The following is a 17,868-nucleotide window of genomic DNA, read 5'->3' as shown; positions in this document are numbered from 1 at the left end:
AAGGAAAGGAAAGGAAAGGAAAGGAAAGGAAAGGGGGAAGGGAAGGGGGAAGGGAAGGGGGAGGGGAAGGGGGAAGGGAGGGAAGAGGGGAAGGGAAGGGAAGAAAAGGAAGGGAGGGTGGGTCATGGAAGAGGAGGACTCCTCTGGGTCTTGCAGTGGCTGGTCCAGGCCCTCTGGACCCATCGCACCATGGCCAGACACCATGGTGTGATGCTTACTTCGGTTTGGTTAAGCCCTGTTTTCTGCAAAGGCAAGTAAAGGTGACTTCCAAATATTCAGTACATTAAAGAAAAAAGAGGAAAAATAGTTTTTAAAAGGTTTAAAAAAGAAAAAGGTGCTCGCAAATAATTCCCAGGGACTTATCTTGGGAAGAGAAGCCCATGTGCAGTGTGGCATCCCCTCTCTAGCATCTCCTGCCCACCCCCCAACCCCCACCTCCCCCAGGAGGAGACAAAGACCTCCTCGGTCCAGGGTCTGCAGTAGAGACAGTCCTAAAAGCCTTTCCTTAGAGAAAGCAAAACTTATTTTAGTGGTTCCAGGGAAAGTTGTATTCCTTGACGTGTGGTCCATCCACACTGGCCTTGGGAACCTCATAACTTTTTGGCACTGTGGTGGCACGCAGCTGCCCGGATGGTGGTCCCAGCCAAGCCTCGGTTGCTGACCCTGCGGACCAGCACTTTGGACACTGGGATTTTTGTTCTCGGCACCTCACTCTTGGCTGGTTGCTGATGAACCACATGATGGCTGGATGGAAGATTCGCGAGGTGCTTGACGCTGATAGGGATTTTAGAGTCCTTCGGCAAACTGCCTGGTGTTCGCAGTGGGCAGGTGATGGTGACCGGAGACACTGGCTTTAACCGGGACATGCAGGATGTCTCCTCGTTGGCAGGAGGGACTGCTGGGCTTCCATCGGGATCCGCGTAGAGATCATAGAGCGCATCACCGCTGTAGCTATCCCTGGGGATGCCGGCCTTTTTCCCACTGCTTGTGTTGTCATCCTCTGGGCCCGGAGTGGTGGAATCCCAGTAGCCCTCATCACTGTTTGGGACACCTTCATGCTGTTCCTTCTGCAGGTGCTTAGGCTCCTCCTTGGGATGGGACTCAATGGGAATCCGGTTGAGCCTCCTGCACTTGACCAAAGACGCATCCTTGGCCACTTCTGCACACCTGGTGTCCTTGGAGGTCTCCGGTACCACCTTGGTGTCCACTGCGGCTGCTGCCTTAACTGGTCCCTCTTGGGGTCCTTGTCCTCTGTCCTCAGTCTGGGAGAGCATGTCCCAGAATTCCTGGAGATAGGTGTCGTCCACATCATCGGGACTTGCCATCTCCTCCCCTCCTCCTTGGTAGGCCACTGCGCTGGCGTTCTTTTTAGAGGCAACTGGCTTCCCTGGCCCCGGGGCATGCTTGTCACAGCTGGGACCTGCCTCTTCCTCTTGGTCTGCAATAATATCTCCACAGCCTGTAAGAGAGTCAAAGCTTTTCAGTGAAGTCACGTCAGAAAACATCAAACAAATACGATCGGCCGATGGGTCTGAGGGTGGATCAACAGAGGAAGGGTCAGGGATGGCAGACGCCTGGCCGCTGCCACAGTCGGAGTCGACAAGGGGGACAGTCTTTATCAGAACGTCACCTGTCCTGGAAGCATCCTCGGCTGTCCGGACCAACCCAACGCCCAGCTCAGGGGGTGCCCGGGGATCCTCGGCGCGCTGATGCCCCGCGGCGTCCTCTCCCTGGGTGGTAGTGGCGTCAGGGACCCCGGGGCTCTCGGCCTTTCGGCAGTGGGGCACTTCGGCAGGATCGGTGGAGGCCAGCCCGGGCTCTCCCCCTCCGCGCTCACCTGCTGGATCTGGTGTTGTGTCCTTGCTGAGGTTCTCCGGAGCGCACACGGGTCCGGGCGCTTCCTCCCTGACGCACTCCAGGCTGGCCGTGAGCGACCCCGGCAGGGCGAGGCTGCCCGGGCCCCCAGCGCGCGCCTCACGCTCCCCCTCCTTGCCGCGCTTGTCCTTCCTGTGCCAGCGCACACTGCTGAAGAGCCCTCTCAGCCCCCTCTTTTGTTTGCCGCCAGCCTTTCCTGCATCTACCGGGTCCCCTTTGCTATTTTCGGACCTCCCATTCTTTTTCAAAACGGAGAAGAAGCTGTGTGATTTAGCTACCGAGCTGCTGGCCGGCAAGCCCACGCCGGACCCCGCAGCTCTGGGCGGACCAGGGTTTGGCCGACCTCCGCCGCGGTCACCGCTGGCACCGCCACCATCGCCTCCACCGCGTGGCTCCTCCTTTCTGCCGCTCTCCAGCACCACCACCTCGGCTAGTCCGTCGTGGGTCCTGCTCCTCACCATGCCCGGCGGACCCGAGCCTTTCCCGTCCCCTTTGTTTTTGACCCCAAATATGCTGGGTATGTTACTACCCGATTTCCTCTTCTTGAATAATTTGAAAGCAGCTTTGTTAATCTTCCCCGACGGCTGCTCGGAGGCCGGAGTTCCGGCAGCACAATCGCAAGGCAAGTCCATGTCTGCCGCAAGGGTCCGAGCACCCGCCTCCTCCTGCCTCCTGCAGACCCCCGCGGTCGTGCCACCGCTGCCGCTGCGCGCGCTGACAGCCCCTCCGCCGCAGCTGCGGCGCGCGCTCGTCTCCATGGAAACCAAGCGGGCTAATCTGCTTTCGTCAGCTGTGGGCTCGCGCCAGGCCACTGTCATCCAGAGTCTAAATCAACCTGAGCCACTCTGCTGCTGCTGCTGTAACACACAGAAGAAAAAAGAAAAGAAAAAAAATCTCCCCACCCGCCAACAGCTTATATAACACCCTAACCCACTTCGGATCCATCCGATTTGGCTTTGCGCTCTGTGGTGTTTTATTGTGGCAAGAGCAGGCAACAGAGCTTCGAGCTCATTGCAGAATTTAGAGTCGTAATTATGGAATTCAAATTCCATCCAATCTTACCCACCTTCAGTTCCTGCCTCTAGATTTGCTCTTTTACAAAATGCCCCCACAATAGACAAAAATAAAAAAAATCAACCAAGACAAAATACTTAGTCTTCTTATCACCTATCTTGGACTTCGTGAATCTTTGTGCTTTTTCCAAGCCCTTCATTTGTGTCCTTAACATTTAGTTACCGACCCCAGCAGACATGGAATATCAACACCAAATAAGGATTTGGTGTTGCTACCAAAACACCAGCCATCGCATACCCATTAGCAACTCTCAGCAAGGAAAGTGGTTCCGTGGATGGAAGTTGACTGGTCCTATGGGACAACCATGGCTTTATCCTAGACTCCAGCTCATGAGGCTGATGTCACAGAAGTCACTGCCCAGTCTGCATTTGGTCACAATGGAGTGAGCTGAAGATAGACTCTCAGGTCCACTCCAGAGGAGCTCCTTGGAATCCAGAGTCCATCTTCCCCTTTTCCATCTTTGCCACTGTCACCCCCTCTTCAATAGCCCCCAGGTTTGTTCCACTGCCCCCTTCCCCTGTGGAGCAGGGGAAACCTGGCAGGGTCCCTAGTGCCTAAGTCTGCAGCTGCTTGATCTAGGAAAGGAAAACCTTACCCTAGGGAACAGCCCAATCTAAGTATGTATCTCTTCTGTGCTTTGGCTTAGAAGGTAACTGCTAAATTTTAACCTTGACATCTGATTCATAAACCTGGCTGATGGTTTATTAGCAAAAACAGAAATATGGAGAAGCATGTACATATATATAATCTATATGCTGAATATTATGTTTAAATGTGTAATAATGTATCTTGCTATTTATTAGATACTATTTAGTACTGTGTGATATTATGCATATACAGATATCAATCTTTTCCTGAATCATCTTGAGCTTCTTCATCTTTTGTGTGTGACTTGCATTGTACCAAGAAACCCTAATTGTGGTCCTTGCAGTCCTTGCATGGCACATAGTCGATCTGGATTTCAGCCTGGGGTTATCACCTATATATTACGCTTTCTCATTGGTTTTTATAAAGAACACTGTTTTGTGAAATGAAGAGATCAGTGATTTTAGATTCAGGAGAGGTTTTCATTCCCAGCATTGTAATTTCATCAGCTCTCTCCCACTCTTAGCCTATACCTCTCCCAGATGGGGTGCAAGGCTGACACGAGAGAGGCTGTTCCCAGTTCCAGCTGACCACTTGCCACCATGCATCAGGGACATCCCTGCCTTGGGGAGAGAACAGGTGTTAATAACTATAAGGAGAAACTCATTTGTCCTCTCTCCACAACCTTTTGAGGACAGTTGAAAATCTTTCTCAATTTTTTTACAAACACCATACATTTGCTTAGCTACTGGGTTACTACATAACTGTGTCAGTCTGGACGAAATTATGACTGGGATCAGGGAAAAATGCAGGAGTCTATAAATATCTCTGCTTCTCCAGCGCAGAGCAAAGAATGAGAGGTGAATCTGCCTGTCTGCTGGGAGCTCTGACCTAGCAGGACAGGCCATTTACATGAGAATCCTTAAGCCCCCTGGGAGAAATTTGGCAAGGACTTTGGGATGGATATCATTCCTCTGGGACATAGACATTCAAACAAAGAGATCCGGACAAAGCAGTCCTCAGTCTGGGGAAGAGGTTCCAGTGGCAGTAGCAAGTCACTGGCCCTGAGGTGGAAGAATGTTAGGATCCTCGGAACCATCAAGACTTGAAGGCACAGGGCAAGGTGAGTTTTAGAAGCTATGGTGTCTGCGAGGGCTCTCCCATGTCCTCCAACCCAAGGTCCTCTTTATAGAGACTATGAGAGAAAGGCCAGTAAAGCCAGCTTACGAAGACCTTACCAGAAGAACCAGTCAAACTGTTGGGTGGCGGATTGACGTCAAAGGCCATTATTAGGAATGAATGCAAAGGTTTACCTGCCCTTAAGTGTCTCTTCACTGTCAAGCATGGGGAAGCAGATTACATTTACACAAAATAGTTTTTTCCCTGAAAGACAGATCATGACAGTGAAGAAAAATTTTACCAGAAGCACCCCCTGTTTTGGGTTACAGTTTCATTTTTCATTCTTTTCCCCTCCCTTGCCACTGCCCCACCCTGCCCCAATTTAGACAGTGAACAGAAAATACCAGTAGAAAGGGCTAGAGAGAGGGGCTGAGGGGAAATGATTAAGGAAAAAGCTATTCCAAAGTGACAGGATTCTTCATGAATGTAAACAGCAAGTGGGTTCTACTGAAGACAGGTGTGTGCTTTTCTTTTTTGGCACAAGGAAGAGTTCGTTGTTTAGTTGGGGTTTTTCTCTCTGGGTAGCTAGTGTCTCTGGAGAGGATAATCAAAGCAAGAAAAAAGAGACACAGGAGGAATCATTTGAGAGCCTATCATCATCATTAATTCCTTTTTCAGGGTGTCTTCTGGCCCCTACCTGGCCCCTGCCTTTGTCCTAAGCTTACTGAGTGAAATTTTCTACCTGCAGGAAACCATCCAGAACATAATGTGGAAAAGGCTGGGTGAGGAATTGCTGTTGGAGCTGTGGGAAGGCTGCTGCTGTGGGGCTGCCTATGTCACAGCTTCACCATGAAGGACACTGCTGGCCTTTCCTTAAATTTGCCTGAGGTCTTTAAAGGGCTAATGCTTAATTAATGAAGTTGGGAAAAGATACTTGAATTTGGACAAACACCTCCTATTTCCAACCTGTTAGCCTGCTCTGGACCCCAGACCGAATGAAAATACAAGCTTGAGAAGGCTCTGTGATGCCACTGAGGACACTCAAATGTCCTCCAACCCAGAGTCCCTGTTATAACTATCAGAAAGAGCCCCAGCTTTGTTAACCTTGACCTTCACCCCCTGATCCACTCTGTCCACATACCCCAGGCCTAGCCTTGCCCTCCAAGGAATGCCATGGACTTCATACAAACTGAGACCACAAGGTGAAGTGCTCAGATGCCAGGATAGAAACATGTAGCTGTCTTTTGCAGGGAGCCTGGCCCAGAGGTCAGTACTACGGTGCTTTTGTGCATCCTCCTTATTGGAGAAGACTCTAGTCCAGGGTGGACAGGGTGAGAACAAGCAAGGTCTAAGCACAACTGTAAGTGCTGAGCTAAACAGGTTTTTGTTTTCTTTTGCAGATTTTGATTCCTGATTTTTCCTGAATAGCAGCTTCACTGTAGGTTAATAGCTGTTCTGGGTTTATGTTTATTCAGAGGAGAAATTAATTTCTAATTAGCAATATGCGTGTGTGAAAAGCCCAGCATGACTTGTACTTTTACACATTAACCCTGGTGTACAGCTGAGGCTGTTGAAGGGAGAATGCTCATGTCGAGGAGAGAGGGTCCCACATTGGCTCTGTGGTGATGGGGAAGTTCAGGGCATGAGGTGTTCTGGTTCAGCTGGTATCACCACTCAAGACATCATTTTGGCCTGGCCTCCATGAGATGAACCAGCATCCTAGGGCAAGGGGTTGTACAAAGGAAGACCAAGTAAAAGCAAAATGAGCATTTGTCTATGATGTTGGTGGGTTCCAGGGGGCACAGGCCCTGCTACAGCTGACAGGGCTGGCACAGAGCAGTTCCCTTGCCTCTCCACCAGCTGGTTACTGCCAGCAATGCTCACTTTCTAAATATATCATTCTAAACTCTACCACTGTCTGCCCACAGTGCTCACCTCCACGTGTCTGTCTACCTGTGTTTCTCTTCTTTTTCTAAGGACAATAGTCACATGGGATTGAGGGTCCGCCCTATTCCCACACCACATTAATTTACATTTTAGCCACATCTGCAAAAAGACCTTGTTTTCAAATAAGTTCACATTCACAGGTACCAGGGATTAGGACTTGAAGATGTCTTTTGGGGGATTCAACCCACAACAAGCATCATTGCCAGCAATGGAGATGGCACTTCCCCTTTATTCCCTCCATGCAGTCACCAGGGCCCTTGGCACAGACGTTAATGTTGGTGGGTTCATACTTACTCCAGCAAGTTAGGGCCCTCAGTAGATTTCAATATCATCTGGGGGGGGGCACTTGTGGGGTTGCCAGCAATGAGAATGCATTATCACTGCCAGCCAGAGTAAACAAGAAATAAAATGGTGGTGGCCGAGAGGATTAGACCTTGGCATACGTATCTCTCAGGATTGTCCAGGAGGAATGTAAAGGGGGTGTTAGAATTCCCATGTAGTGAATAGGATAGAGCAAAACAACCACTGTGGCTATTACTGCATGTAATTTATTTCCTGCATGTAAGTCAAAGTGGAATGAGAATCATGTTCTTCATAACCACTAGTCTACTTCTCCCCATAGTTCTCTTTTCTCCTGGTCTGCTATTTGGCTAGAGCTACTCTTAGAATATATTGTCTCAGATTGCAGAGTGGGTTGGGGTCTCTCCAATGTGTCAGGACCAGGGTGGGCAGAGGGAAGCCAAAAGCAAAGCAGAATGAGGTCAGATAGGAGAGGGCATGTGGACAGGATGCCAGCATGGGCATGGTGAATGCACAGTAGGGAGCAGCCACACTCAATAGTCAGAATCAGCTAATCCTAGCACAGGTGCAAACTAGAACTGAGTCCAAGATGAGGGCTCACAGGTGTTAATGAGTAGGCAAGCCACAGGAATTCAAGAGTGTGAGCCTGGAGAGGACTGTTAAAAATGACCCAAAGCCCAAGTACCTGCTCCCTTGGTGGACTTCTGCTGTCTTCTCTATCTGATTCTTGACATGAAGGAGCAAGTATGAACAACAATCTCAGTAGACAGTATGCACAAATCACCCTTTGTAGCTAAGGCAGGGCCTCTGCCCAGGTTCCTTATTCCTATCTGGTCTCCAGCCACATGAGCAAGCGGCTGTCTGTCTTGCATCCTCTCCTCAAACCATGAGACCTTCTGGCCACTGGTTCCCTTCCTCAGCTACTTTAACTTCAGCCTCAGAGACACAACAAAGTCCCCTTGCTCTCCCACACCACTCTGGTTCTGCCCCTGCCCCATGTTGAAACATCTGCTCTCCTGCCCCTGACATGATGTCACAGGGGGCACACACAAGGGCTCCAGACAGACAGTAGCATGGTCCTTTCTGCTCTAAGCTACCCAAACTCCTGGAGCAGAGAGGATCTCATCCTCACCCCTGGTAGAGGAGCAAGGAGCAGAGCCCCTTCTAAAAGACCCTCTGTACCCTTTCTTCCTCTCTAACTTGTCCCCAATTCACCAGAGTCTTAGGGTCTTAAGTAGTCTGGGACAACAGACAAAATCACATACATAGTCTTTTAAATTTATTGCTTAGTTTGGGATCTTGTCTCTGGAAGTATAAATGACCCCATCTTAAGCAAATAAAAAAAATTAAAACCTTGTAGGTTAGAGCAGACAGCTAGCAGACTCTGCTCCAGATCAACCCATTCTACAGCTATGCTGGGGAAAAAGCATTTCATGTCCTCCAGTGGGTTCCCTGTCCTTCATGTTTCCTCTCACAAAGATGGCACATTCAATTGTAAGACCTCTGTGTTCCAGTCTCTATTGCCCACTCTGGTTCTCTTCACACCCTTTAGCCTTCTTTGGAGGGAACTTTTTTTTTTTGTTTAAAATAAACACATCTAGCGAATGTTTGAAATAGGCTATATTCGGTACCTAACTCTGGTTATTGCTACCTCCAGGATATCTGAGGAATGGCCTCCTTGATTCCTTAGCATTTACTGCATGTCTATTGTGTGCTGGGTGCTGCCATGAATAAATCATGCTGCTGGCCTGGGATGGCAACCAGGAGACTCGTCAACATGAGATTTGGTTCAACATGAAACTCTCCATCTGAAGGCTGACACAACCTTTGTTCCATCCAGCCCAGGTTCTAGGCCAGTGTGATCAGCCTTGGCAGCTTGGGTGTGAGTTTTTTCTCCTTTGAAAAATAAATCTGCATTTTCCTCTGTGATGGGTTAATCCCCAAATAGCCAGGCTTACTTCTGTTGCAAATCCTAACCATGTACAGGGGGCTTTCTTCATGTGCTTTAGGTTCAGTCCTGATCTGGCTTCACACAGCTTTCATTTATATTTCATTTGCCATCCTTTACCACAGGTGTCTTTTTCAAAAGATAGAAATCTCAGCAAATGTGTAAATTCTGGGATATTTCCTGGACACACACCAGTGAGCTCATTAGCCATAGCTAAATGTGAAGACTTTTTTTTTTTGTTTGTTTGTTTGTTTTGTTTTTTTTTTAGTTTGCAGCAAAGAGCAGAATCATGGTTTTCCCCATTCCTGTGTGTTCAGGGAGCAGCAGCTGGCATTACCCTCAAGAAGGAGGGCTGTGCTTGTTAAACATCCATGCTTCTTAGGAGTGTCTGTTTTTGTTTAATGGAAGACTGAAGCTCAAACAGGACATTTCTAGGTCAGCCATACTTTGCTCTAATAAAAGAAAAGTCTAGCCAAAAGAACAGCAAAACTATGGCTTGGGCTTTGTGGAGTGTCTTGTCTGATTACCCAATTATTACAGCTCAAATTAGGAAGGGATTAACCCTGAGGCTGGACAGATGGAGAACACTATTAAAACACCCCATGTGGGGTTTCAGAGTGAGTAGCAAAATAACCACCTGTCCTTGTTTCTTGGGTCAGTCTGTCCTCATTCAAAGCCCCCAAATCACTGTCTTTGATGCCCATGTGGAAGAAACTATAGAGCACAAGAAGCAAGCTGGGGCTCAGTCCTGCTTGCCAGAACCTCTGCCTCCTGCTTCTCTTTCCCTAAATTATGCCTTCCCCTAGAATGACCTGGCAAGAAATTTTCAATGGAATTGCAAGTGATTTGGGGATTATTATCTCTCAGGACCCTTGGGAACAGGTCCAGGACATTTTAATAGATCCTAACAGATAGATTTCAATTCTTGCCCTCCTATCCTCTGTTTGAAAGGGTAACTCTTTCTTTCTTGAACCTCTGTAATTCAGGGCCTACCTTAAGCTGTTTATTTGTCCCAAAAGCTGAAGAAAAGTTCAGTAAGATCTGTTGTGTGCCTTTGTACCTTTTCACCCCTGCATTTGGGGAGGTTCGGGCCGTCTTTGTACCACACCTCTGGGCAAGGAAGCCAAGTGGCTCAGACTTTGTGTTCCAGCCTTGAATTCACAGGAAGAAAGGTGCTGTAAGCAGCTCATTCAATAATTCATAAGCCATTTAGCTTCTCTGCTTCTAGTTCTTTACCTTACAGAAGTAGTAATGCTGACCTCATAAAGGTGTGTCCAGGGACACTAATGGTTGAAAGAAAACATTATGACAAATAAAATATGTTGAATAATCTCAAAATTGTGATGCTGTTGTGAATTGTGTTAGCTATACGAGTACTTTTTTCTTATATATGTAGTTCAAATTAATTCAAAAGAAGACATTGAGTACAGTAAGCAACCTCTTCATCACAGACATGGGCCCTGCACCAGGGAGCATGGAGTCTCAAGGTTAGCAGGTCATTGATCCCAAACTCTACAGGCAGCCACCCATTCATGTTGGAGTGTACCCAGGGAAGGGGCTCTTACTGTATCCAGAGGCAATTTACTCTATGTCTAGACAATTCCATTAGAGATTTTTTTTAATAGAGTCAAATCATTTTGTATCTTTACAGCTTCTACCCCTCATTTCTTGTTCTTTACCCCTGTGTTGAGTGGTTTTTATGGGCCAACTATTGTTCCAAGTAATTCTCATGCATTAAAACATTTAACCCACATAGTAATCACATGAGGTGGGTCCTCCCTGTTTCTCACAAGAGGAAGCTGGGACAAAGAAGTTGAATGATTTGCTCAAGATCAAATAACTAGTAGGTGACCAAGTGATCTGGCTCCACAGTCTACCTTCTCAATCACTGTTTTGATTACCTACTACTGAGTAACATGCCACTCCAAAACTTAGTGGCTTAAAATAATGACCATTTTATTTGCTCAAAATTCTGTGAATCAGGTATTTCAGCAGGGCTCAGTTGGATGTATCTTCTGCTCCATTTGGCATAAAATGAGGTCTCTCATGGGTGCCACTGTGATGGAAGCTAGAACTGGGATGCACAGGGTGACTTCACACACACATCTGGAAGCATAGCAAGGACAGTTGAGAGGTTCCACATGGCTCTTGCTAAATGACTAGGTTGTGCTTCTCTTCATGACAGCTGAACCCCCCAAAATGCATTTCAATCAGCAAAGGTAAAAGCTGAACACCTGTAAATGCCCAGCTTCATAAGTTATAGCAAAGCATATCTACCAAATTTCTATTGGCCAAAGTAAGTCCTGGGGGCACCACCATTCAAGGGGGAGAACACCTAAACTACACCTCTTTATAGAAAATGGCAAGATCATAATACAAAAGGACATGCAAGACAATGAGACTGTCATGGCCTTCTGGAGAAACATGATCTATCAAAACCACAACACCATATTGCCTCTCTGGAAAATAAATTTATACATACTTCCAAATGATACCTCTCAGATTTTTGTAACTACTTTTCAAGTATCTCTGGGTCTTCTGTCTTTAAGTTTAGCCTTCCTCTTCTTTCGGTTGTTCCTTATGAAGTCTGGAATTATCCTGTCCCCATCTGCTGGGCCCCAGAAATAAATGTTATATTCCAGGGTGGCCAGGGCTGGCACAGAGAAGAAAGACCATCATCGCCTATCTTGTAGATTATGGATATTCAATTAAATGGGAATTTTTAACTGCCACACAGCATCCCATATAAATCCTGTCACCTGAATTCAATATCCCCCACTCTGTGTATGTAATTGCTTCGAGAGACCCAAAATTAAATTATATTTTATAAAATTTGGCCTGGCACTCTGATTCACTGAGTCTGTCTGGGTCCTGATTCTGTCTTCCACTGTATTCACACCCTTTCCAGTCTTCAGTCAAACCTTCATTTGATCACGGACTTACCTCCCCTCTTTCTACACCTTCTTCCAATTGACTAATAGAAGTATTGGCTTTTTCAGAAACAAAAAAGAAAAAACCTCTGAGGAACACCACTAAAAAGCATCTCTCCACATTGAAATCTAGCCATTGAGCAGCAACTTTGCAAACTGATCCAGCAAGGGTGTTCAGGCAACTATGGACTGGCCAACAGCCCTTTGCATCCAACCCCTTTTTGCCCCTCATCTCAGGAGTGTCATAAGAAGCACTGCCAACACTTTGCTCAGGTTCCAGAAATTTTCTGCTCTTTACATTTCCCTAAGTGCCACAACCAGGAAAGAAATTAGGTCAGTCTGATTTTTCTTGTGGATCCCCTGTTGACTCCTTGTGGTCACAACTTCCCCTTCTCAATTTCCTTTACCCTCCTCCCCAACCTCTGCCATGAGAGAATCTTGCCCCACCTCATCCACCATCTGCCTACTTCTGAGCATCACACCACTGCTCACCCATTTTCAGCCTTCCAGCACTTTTTCTGCCCCTAGAGTTCTCCAGGGATAACCTCAGTGTTCACTGAATTAATCACCACACCTCTTAGAACCTGAGCTTCTTAGAATCTGGGTCAGGAGACATAAAGTTTGAGTGGCAGGTGCTGTCCACTGTTTTCAGGAAATGTGCACTTCTGACCTCATTCAATATTTGTTTTTTGCACAGCAATCAAAGAAGACACAGGTTTTACCTTTAAGTTGCTTATGGTCTAGTTCAAGGGGAGGTATGTATACTAGTAACATTGATATAAAACAGAATATGGCCATTGCCTTTACAAGGGTGAAAGTGAGACATTATAGGTTTTATAAGACAAATAAGAAAAAAGATTCTTGGAGGCAGTGGCATGTGGAGTTAATCCTAAGTAGCAGGCATATGCTGGCAAGGATACAGAGCCACAGCTCTCGCACCATGGCCTCTAGGCCTATAAATTCACCACATTCTTGAGACAACCAGGTGATAATGTAACTGATTCCTTTAAAATGTTTGCAACATTTGACCAAGGGCTTTCAAGTACAAGGAAATAACCCAAACACAAAATTGTTCAAAGTCTCATTTAAGGGATACTGTGTGACAGATACTGACCAGCAGTATCCGTGGCCGCTGCAGATGCTCGAGATACGAGAAAAATACACATGGACTACCGAGTTCTGTGGAGGAATAGGAACGGAATGGCCACTCCCTCAAGGGGGGATTGCCCCACCTTCCCGCTGGAGCAGGCTTTTATTAAGAATACAGATACAGTTTGTCAATTACAGTCTGGCAGGGAAGATCAAACATGTAGGTAACTTTCAAAGAGCTAAAAGGGCCCATGCTGAGTTTGGGGTTTTATCACCTAAAAACTACAGAACCTAAGGGGCTAGTTTCATTTCCTGCCTGTGCCTTCATATTCTAATTTAAAGTATCCTCCAGCAAAGTAAGTTTCACAGGATCTTGCATATTCTATGCTTCAGGCCAAATTATCCCAGGAGGTCCGCTGACTCTGGTATGGACTGCACTGCCCCTTGCTATTTCCACAGGCCTGAGTCAGGCAGAGGAGACAAAGGCAGCTGGAAGATTTGGATTTCTCACAGGTAGAATAAGGACTCAGGCTTTGTCAAAGCTGAGGGGGCAGGGGTCGATCACCCCCTCATTTCCACAACCCTCTGGGTCTTTCCCTGAGGGCCTTCCCACATGATCATACCTGTCTTAAGTCCATCCTCCTCTGAGGAATGTTACCCATCATTGGCTAACCGACAAGCAATGGGGGCCAGACATGGAGCAGTCAGCGCTCATGCCAGGGAGACGGGCTTGTTCCCTTAGTGTCTCTCACTCAGCCTTAGCTACAGAGGGGGTTGCAGCTCCTGAAACCAGGCAGGGCAGACCCCAACACTACTGCTGTTTAATGGAACACTAGGCCACCATCAAAAGACTTGTGCATGTAAACCTGATACCAGCTTAGAGACCTTCAGGGGCCTTTCTCTTGGTCTCTTGGGAGTCTGACTCACATGCCCTGATTCTCCAGTCCACCATTATGAAAATGGAATTCCGTGCCATTAATTGTGTAGATGACCAAGAGCTCCCTTCCTTACAAATGTGTTTTTGGTTTCTGCCCCATCTGTGGCTGCCTGAACCCAGCTCCAACTTCTACCAAGTATTTAATTATTTGGGTGCTTTACCATCCCAGTGAGACTCTGCAAAGGGGTTGACAGTCTGCAGCTCTGCTCCATCTCACTTTCACGTTCTTGCTCCTTCAACTCCCTGAAGCAACTGACAAAGTATTCCCCATGTTTTCCTCCAGAGCTTTCTTTCTCAAAAAGGCAAGCTTTTCCCTAAAAGGAATTCTTGCATAAGTGGCTAAAATATACATTTCCCCCTCACATTATTGTATGAAGAATTTTTCATGATATGGGAAAATGCTTATGATAACATAAGTGAAGCAGGAAAAAATCAAGATACAATCTCAAAATTATGTCCAGTATAGTCTCAACTGTGTAAAACAAACAGGAAATTTAGTGAAGCAGTAGCACTGGCCTCTCTTATAACAGTACTCTGGGTGACTCTTGTTCTCCTTTATGTGCATTGCTAGGTTTTCCAAGTTTTCAGAGATAATTAAAATGCTTGGAGTCCAGGTGTCTGAGAGATATTACCATTTGGAAAAATAAAAGTCAAGAAGTCAGGAAAAGTCAGTGTGGGACGTGTAAATGTGAGTTTCCATCCCTCCTCAGGTGCAGACAACCAACTCCTAACTGATGTTCTGTCCTCTTTGTCTCCCAGTGAAAGCTTGACAGTTCAGTTACTTTTAAAAGGCAGACCTAGTTTTCCAACTTTTCTTCATCCTGTTGCTAGGTTGCCACCATGACAACTGAGGCCTCAAGAGGGTATCTGAAAAGGCACAAAATCTTCCTGGCCATTGGCTGGAGACCTGTCATTGCAAAGATCCACATGTACCTGCTAGCTTCCAAGTGTGGCACACAGGCTGCTACTGACCTCCCTGTGGTTTAGAATGTGGATGGGTTCCCTTTTTTCTCACCCCATCCCAGCTTTGATCTTATTACCTCTGCTAAACATTTAGCTTCTGACATACCCAAAACAATTTCCCTGATGCAAACAACCAACCTCTGTGAAGCTGACAAACCTGGTTCCAGAAGAAACACAAGGATTCACTCAGACAGGGAAGGACAGCTAATATTTCAGTCTGAAGCAAGTTCCCTGAATTTTCACAGAAATACCTTGAAGCCACACACAAATTTTATTGTCTTGGATGGTTCAGCAGCATAGCAGCTCTTTCTAGATCATCTTAGGACGGACACAGAGGCCAGAGGTGGGTAGCACTTGAATGAACTTCTCTCATCTCTTCCTCCAACATGAAGCACAAGAAGCAAATGTTTCTCCTGGTAACAATGTGTATGAAATTCTTGTAGGCGGTATGCATATACACTGTTCTTTCCTTTCTTTAAATCATTACCAGGGTTTGGTTCTCTGTGTAAATTGAGAAGAATTTCTTCTTATTCCTGTGAAAATGATACTGTTCTGTCACTGGCCTGAGTGGAATTGTCCTCATTCAGCTGTGAAGCATTGTACTTACAAAGTATGGCTCCTCCTAGCCTCTCATTTATATGTAGAAACCCTGGGCTTGTTTCCATTTCTCCCCTCAGGCAGGACAAGGCTGTAGGAAGCCAGCCAAGAAATTCTTGTCCTTATAAAGAGGCTGGGAAAGTATTCAGAAAGTTTTGCAGCCCCCAGAAAGGGAGAGGGAGGAAGACCAGAGCAGAAGGATCTAAGGGTTGGGAGGGAAACAAATACAAAAGAAGAAAGAGGAGGGAGCAAGGGACAACCCTCTCTGGTAGATTCCAAACCAAGGCAGGACCCAGATATGAAGGGCCCTCCATCTCCTCTCTGATGCTTTCCACTTGAACACACTCCAGCTCAGAATCAGGCACTGGCAGCCATGCGGTTTGGGGAATACTTTAGCAATCTCAAAGAACCCTAGGCCATTACATTCTGATGCTGGTGTATAAATATAGCACTGACAATTCTCCTAATCTTCATTTCCAAACAGATTATCACTCTAACCCCTTCCCCCATAGAAAGTTAGGAAGGTTCTAAACAAGGGGGTAATGAAAACTGACTTATATTTTAAAAACATCACCTGGCTGTCCTGTGGAGGCTGGAGACTGGGGACAAGGTAGACATGGGGAGGCCAGTTGAAAGGCTATTTTGATAATCCACTAATCCTTAGTTTGGACTAAGGTGATGGCAACATGGGTAGGAAGAGGTAGTGACATGTACTAACAATGAGGTTCTTGGGCCTCATTGTTAGTGATGGTCCCTCCTAAGTCAAACATTAAACATCATAAAGCTGGACATGACAGCTATGATAGCTATTTCAACATTTAATCATTAATATTTAAGCACTACTTTAGTGGGGTCAATAAAAGAAAACAAGACACAGGCTTATCCTTAAGTAGCTTGAAAAATCTAGAGCACAGAAGTCTGAATATGGCCAATGTGACATGCGCCATTTGTGAAGTAAAACACAGTAGAGTTTAGACCCTCCAAAGTGAGAAATGATTGCTGACTAGGGTGACTTAGGAGTGTTTCCATGTCACAGGTCCAGCTGTGCTGGACCACAAAGGATAAATAGGGTCTTGGTGAGTACATGTGGGGATCAGGCCTTTCTAGGCCCAGGAAGGCATATAGGATAGGAATAGGACAGGGAAGAGAAAGTGCCCAAAAGTTGTGAGTTATAGTTTGGGCTGGATGGTCAGATTCACACAAAGGAGTAGTTACTGGGGGAGAAAGCTTGAAGATAAATTAATATTAGTTTAAGGAAACTATAAGTGCAAGTGAACAAATTTATATGGGCTTAGGAAGATACTGAAGGTTTTTGAGCAAGAGAGCATTGGAGCTTAAGAGATATCATTATTGTCTGTTGCAGATGGGTCGAAGAGAGAAAGCTGGGACAAGGAGATCAGTACAGGTCTTGCACCAGAGAGGAAAAGAAACTAGATTCAAGAAACATTGCGGGTGTAGAGCCACACTGTCATTGCCTGGTTGAACATGAAGAGCAAGAGGGAGAGAGAAAAGGGAAATGAAGGGCGCTGATATTTAATGACTGGGAGAGTTGGGAGATGCTGTTTGTTTCTAGTTGAATTTCAGGTGCATCTGGCACGGGAGAGTCTAGGTACCCTGCAGGCACATGAAGATGCACAGAGAACACTCAGGAAGACCAGCGTCAGGGGAACCTTTCTGAGCCTTCATCTTGGAGGTCAGAGTCAAAGCAATGGAAGTGCAGGAATGGCTTAGAGAAGATAATGTAGCTGTAAAGACAAGGGAAGAAGAAAGCCCACAATTAAGGAGTTGGAAGAAGAGAGGCTAAGCATAGAAGTTATCAAGAGAGTTAGCTCATATCTTTGCTCCATCATCCCTTAACTTGTTTGGGACTTGATGCCACTCTGACATACAGCTGCCTGATAATTTTCAGGTTTGCCTGTCTAGGTATTCTGTCTCTACTTCTCTGGACACTATGGTGCCCAACTAATAGAATTCACTGTTACTGAGAAAGATCTTTGATAAAATTTGTCATACAATTTGGTCTATAAGCTGGTTAATATTCAAGGTTTTTTTTTTTTTTTTTAATTATCTGATGATAGCTCTGTACTGTTAGGTTTCCAGAACTCTATGAATAGTGTTTGTGTCTTCCTAGCTATCTCGATGTCACTTGATGATATTAGAATCCTAGGATACTGTGCCTTTTGGTATTTCTGGTTGGTGATAGTGCATTTTTTTTCATGAATACTACCTCTAGGGATCACATCATGCTGTATATATGCAGGTCAAGATAAATTAAAAGGTGCTCATCTGGTAAATAATCTGATCATGTTCATTATGTGGGACACACACTTACTATAGACCTCAGCCATGGCTTCCTCAGTAGAGGGTATGGTGGAACACGAGACAGAAATAGCCACAGTTTAGATGGGGAGTATGGGAATATTTCTGAATGCAAAGCATGGCCAGCTCTGTGGCAGGTCTAGTGAAACAGATCCCGTCCTAGGCTAATGCTCTGCTGTTGTATC

The 17,868-nt window shown here is 46.1% G+C and overlaps 1 protein-coding gene across 3 annotated transcripts; it reads right to left on the bottom strand.

Annotated features, from left to right (window-relative positions):
- Nucleotides 1–84: 84 nt before the first annotated feature.
- Nucleotides 85–3,124, bottom strand: AMER2 (APC membrane recruitment protein 2). 3 transcript variants are annotated; one of them, XM_036018441.1, is made up of 2 exons: nt 1,631–3,123; nt 85–1,459 (listed from the first exon to the last, which is right to left on the bottom strand). In XM_036018441.1, exons 1-2 carry the CDS (start codon nt 2,691–2,693, stop codon nt 591–593), a joined length of 1,932 nt encoding a protein of 643 aa, XP_035874334.1. In that variant the 5' UTR covers nt 2,694–3,123; the 3' UTR covers nt 85–590. The 3 variants fall into 3 exon arrangements, with proteins under 3 accessions (XP_035874334.1, XP_028388647.2, XP_028388646.2); XM_028532846.2 differs by having other exon boundaries at nt 1,838–3,121; XM_028532845.2 differs by having other exon boundaries at nt 85–3,124.
- Between the last annotated feature and the right edge of the window lie 14,744 nt (nt 3,125–17,868).

The sequence above is a fragment of the Phyllostomus discolor genome, chromosome 2 (genome assembly GCF_004126475.2).
Source record: "Phyllostomus discolor isolate MPI-MPIP mPhyDis1 chromosome 2, mPhyDis1.pri.v3, whole genome shotgun sequence".
Taxonomy (NCBI): domain Eukaryota; kingdom Metazoa; phylum Chordata; class Mammalia; order Chiroptera; family Phyllostomidae; genus Phyllostomus; species Phyllostomus discolor.
The sequence above is the reverse complement of the archived record's forward strand: the minus strand, read 5'-3'. Positions and strand labels throughout refer to the sequence as shown.

Bases quoted from the DNA above. Each gene is read 5' to 3' on its own strand.
- AMER2 (XM_028532845.2), bottom strand. From the start codon at position 2,693: ATGACAGTGGCCTGGCGCGAGCCCACAGCTGACGAAAGCAGATTAGCC.